At 39.6% G+C, this 2,149-nt stretch overlaps 1 protein-coding gene across 3 annotated transcripts in view; it reads right to left on the bottom strand.

Moving 5' to 3' along the window:
* The window catches only part of LOC104292653 (kinesin-like protein KIF2A), a 56,509-nt gene extending 55,290 nt beyond the window's left edge, over nucleotides 1-1,219 (bottom strand). For all 3 annotated transcript variants that reach the window (XM_009892064.1, XM_009892065.1, XM_009892066.1), the window contains exon 1: nucleotides 1,133-1,219. In XM_009892064.1, the coding sequence (XP_009890366.1) occupies nucleotides 1,133-1,210 (78 nt within the window). In that variant the 5' untranslated portion in view covers nucleotides 1,211-1,219. The remainder of the gene's footprint in view (nucleotides 1-1,132) is intronic.
* Nucleotides 1,220-2,149: the final 930 nt, after the last annotated feature.

Here is a 2,149-nt window from a genome sequence, read left to right as displayed (position 1 = left end):
TCATTATTATGATGGCTATTAGTGCTGTCAAAGAAGAATCACCTAGATCAATGACAGATGGACTTTGATGAGACTAAGTAAACGGCATGAACTGCGTCAGGTATACCAGCCTCAGCAGCTGGCATCCAACAACCCCCTTGAGATCAACATCTTCAATCTTGGACCATGGGCATAGACTGCATCAGCATACACCTGTCCAGCACCACACACCATCTCATGTGACCTGAGAGACTGTTCTCACAGATGGAGCCTACAATAATGGACCTTTTAAGTGAGTTCAATGGACGTACGATAAATTTATCATGCTATTTTTTTTCCCTCTAAGTGTTCCTCATTCAAAATGCTGTAAAATGTAAGGGGGGAGGAGCAGCAGGATCTTAAAAATAGATCGCTTCAGATCTATTGAAACTTGGTTTCCTAAAAATCCTCTGGCTGGACCTTTCAAAGTCCTCATTACTATACAGATTCTGTGTGTTGAGAGGGATGAGCTCAGCTGATGAGATCACCAAGATATTTTCACAACTATTTTTTCCTTTTTCCTGTGTTTTCACAAAACTGGTGAAGTGTAATTATTTCTGAGCTGCTTCACCAAATCTCAGCTGAAACTGGCTAACATGGTCCAAAATTTACAGAAAGAGGGGATAGCAAAGCATAACTGGAATACACACAGACACAGTTTCTTAAGGAAAGCAAGGCTGGAAAATTATTGCCTAAAACAAACAAACAAACAAACAGTTCAATGCCTCAGTTATACAAACACAAAAAGATTTCTAATCCAGCTCTCCCACTAGTTTTCTGTCTGAACTGCAAGTCATTCTCCCCCTCAAAAATTTGATTTTCCTACTTGTAAAAAGGGGTAACAAGGAACAAGGTCAGCCTTTGTAATCCGGTTCAAAATCAAAAGATGAAAAGCACTATTTAAAAGCTATGACAGAGCTCAGGAAGTCAAATTTAATACAACAGAAATCAGCATTTGCCCAATAATTCCCATTCAAAACAGTCTGTAACCAAAGAATCATCAAGTAAATTAAGATTTATATTTTCTCTTTGTTTCCATTGCAAATTCCAAAGTAATATTCATGTAGATTACACCTTTTTTAAAAGAGAAACGTTCTAAAATAACTAGGTTTACCTCTTTGCCTTTAGTATCTCCATTTTCAATCCATTCAACAGTTACGCTTTCATTATCTTCATTTAGGGATGTTACCATAGCTTGGTGAATTCGGCCTAGAAAGGAAACAATGATGAAAGGAAACAAAAATGATCAATTAACAGATGGAAAAATTTTCCAGAAGTTATTTTAATCCCTGCACTGAGAAATGCAGATAGAGGCAGGAAAAAGAGGGTTAAAAAAAAAAAAAAGAGTGATAAATAGAAGATGATTCCTGGCCACATACTGTAAACTGGCTCAAATTTGATCCACTAGCGGAAGCTTTAACGGGACAGTCAGTGTACAAGTGAAAAACTCAATGAACAGAAAATTGAGTAAGTAAATAAAATACCATGTGAAAGCCACACCACTTAGACTCTTCTGAGAGTCTCCCACAGGTGGGAATGTTTCTTCAGGTGCGCTCTGCAAAGGATTATTTGTCTCCCTTCTAGGCTGATAGAACATTAAATGTCCCAATATAGGAGGGAAGCCCCCTGAAACTGTATTCTGATATCTATTTCTTATGGGCATTCAATCAGTTGGTAATTCAACTAAAAATAAATTGCCTGCAATTTAATACAAATTCTCATATTACAGGACGCCTGATCAGAGCATTGATAACTTTTTGACACAGGTGGTGGAGGAGCCAGCAAGGAGAGGTGCGCCACTGGACCTTGTGCTGACAAACAAAGAAGGAATACTTGGGGATGTGAAGGTTGGGGGCAGCCTTGGCTGCAGTGACCATGAGATGGTGGAATTCAGGATCCTGCATGGAAGAAGCAGAGCAAAAAGTAGGATTACAACCCTAGACTTCAGGAGAGCTGACTTTGGCCTCTTCAAAGACCTACTTGGAGGAATCCCATGGGTTAGGGCTCTAGTAGGTAGGGTGGTCCAAGAGAGCTGGTTAATATTCAAGTTCCGCTTCCTCCAAGCTCAAGATCAGTGCATCCCTATGAGTAAGAAATCAAGCAAAGAAGGCACGAGACCTGCATGGATGAG

Source organism: Charadrius vociferus, unplaced genomic scaffold (assembly GCF_000708025.1).
Source record: "Charadrius vociferus isolate BGI_N301 unplaced genomic scaffold, ASM70802v2 scaffold519, whole genome shotgun sequence".
In the NCBI taxonomy this organism is placed as follows: domain Eukaryota; kingdom Metazoa; phylum Chordata; class Aves; order Charadriiformes; family Charadriidae; genus Charadrius; species Charadrius vociferus.
This window is presented reverse-complemented; position numbering and strand designations above follow the sequence as displayed.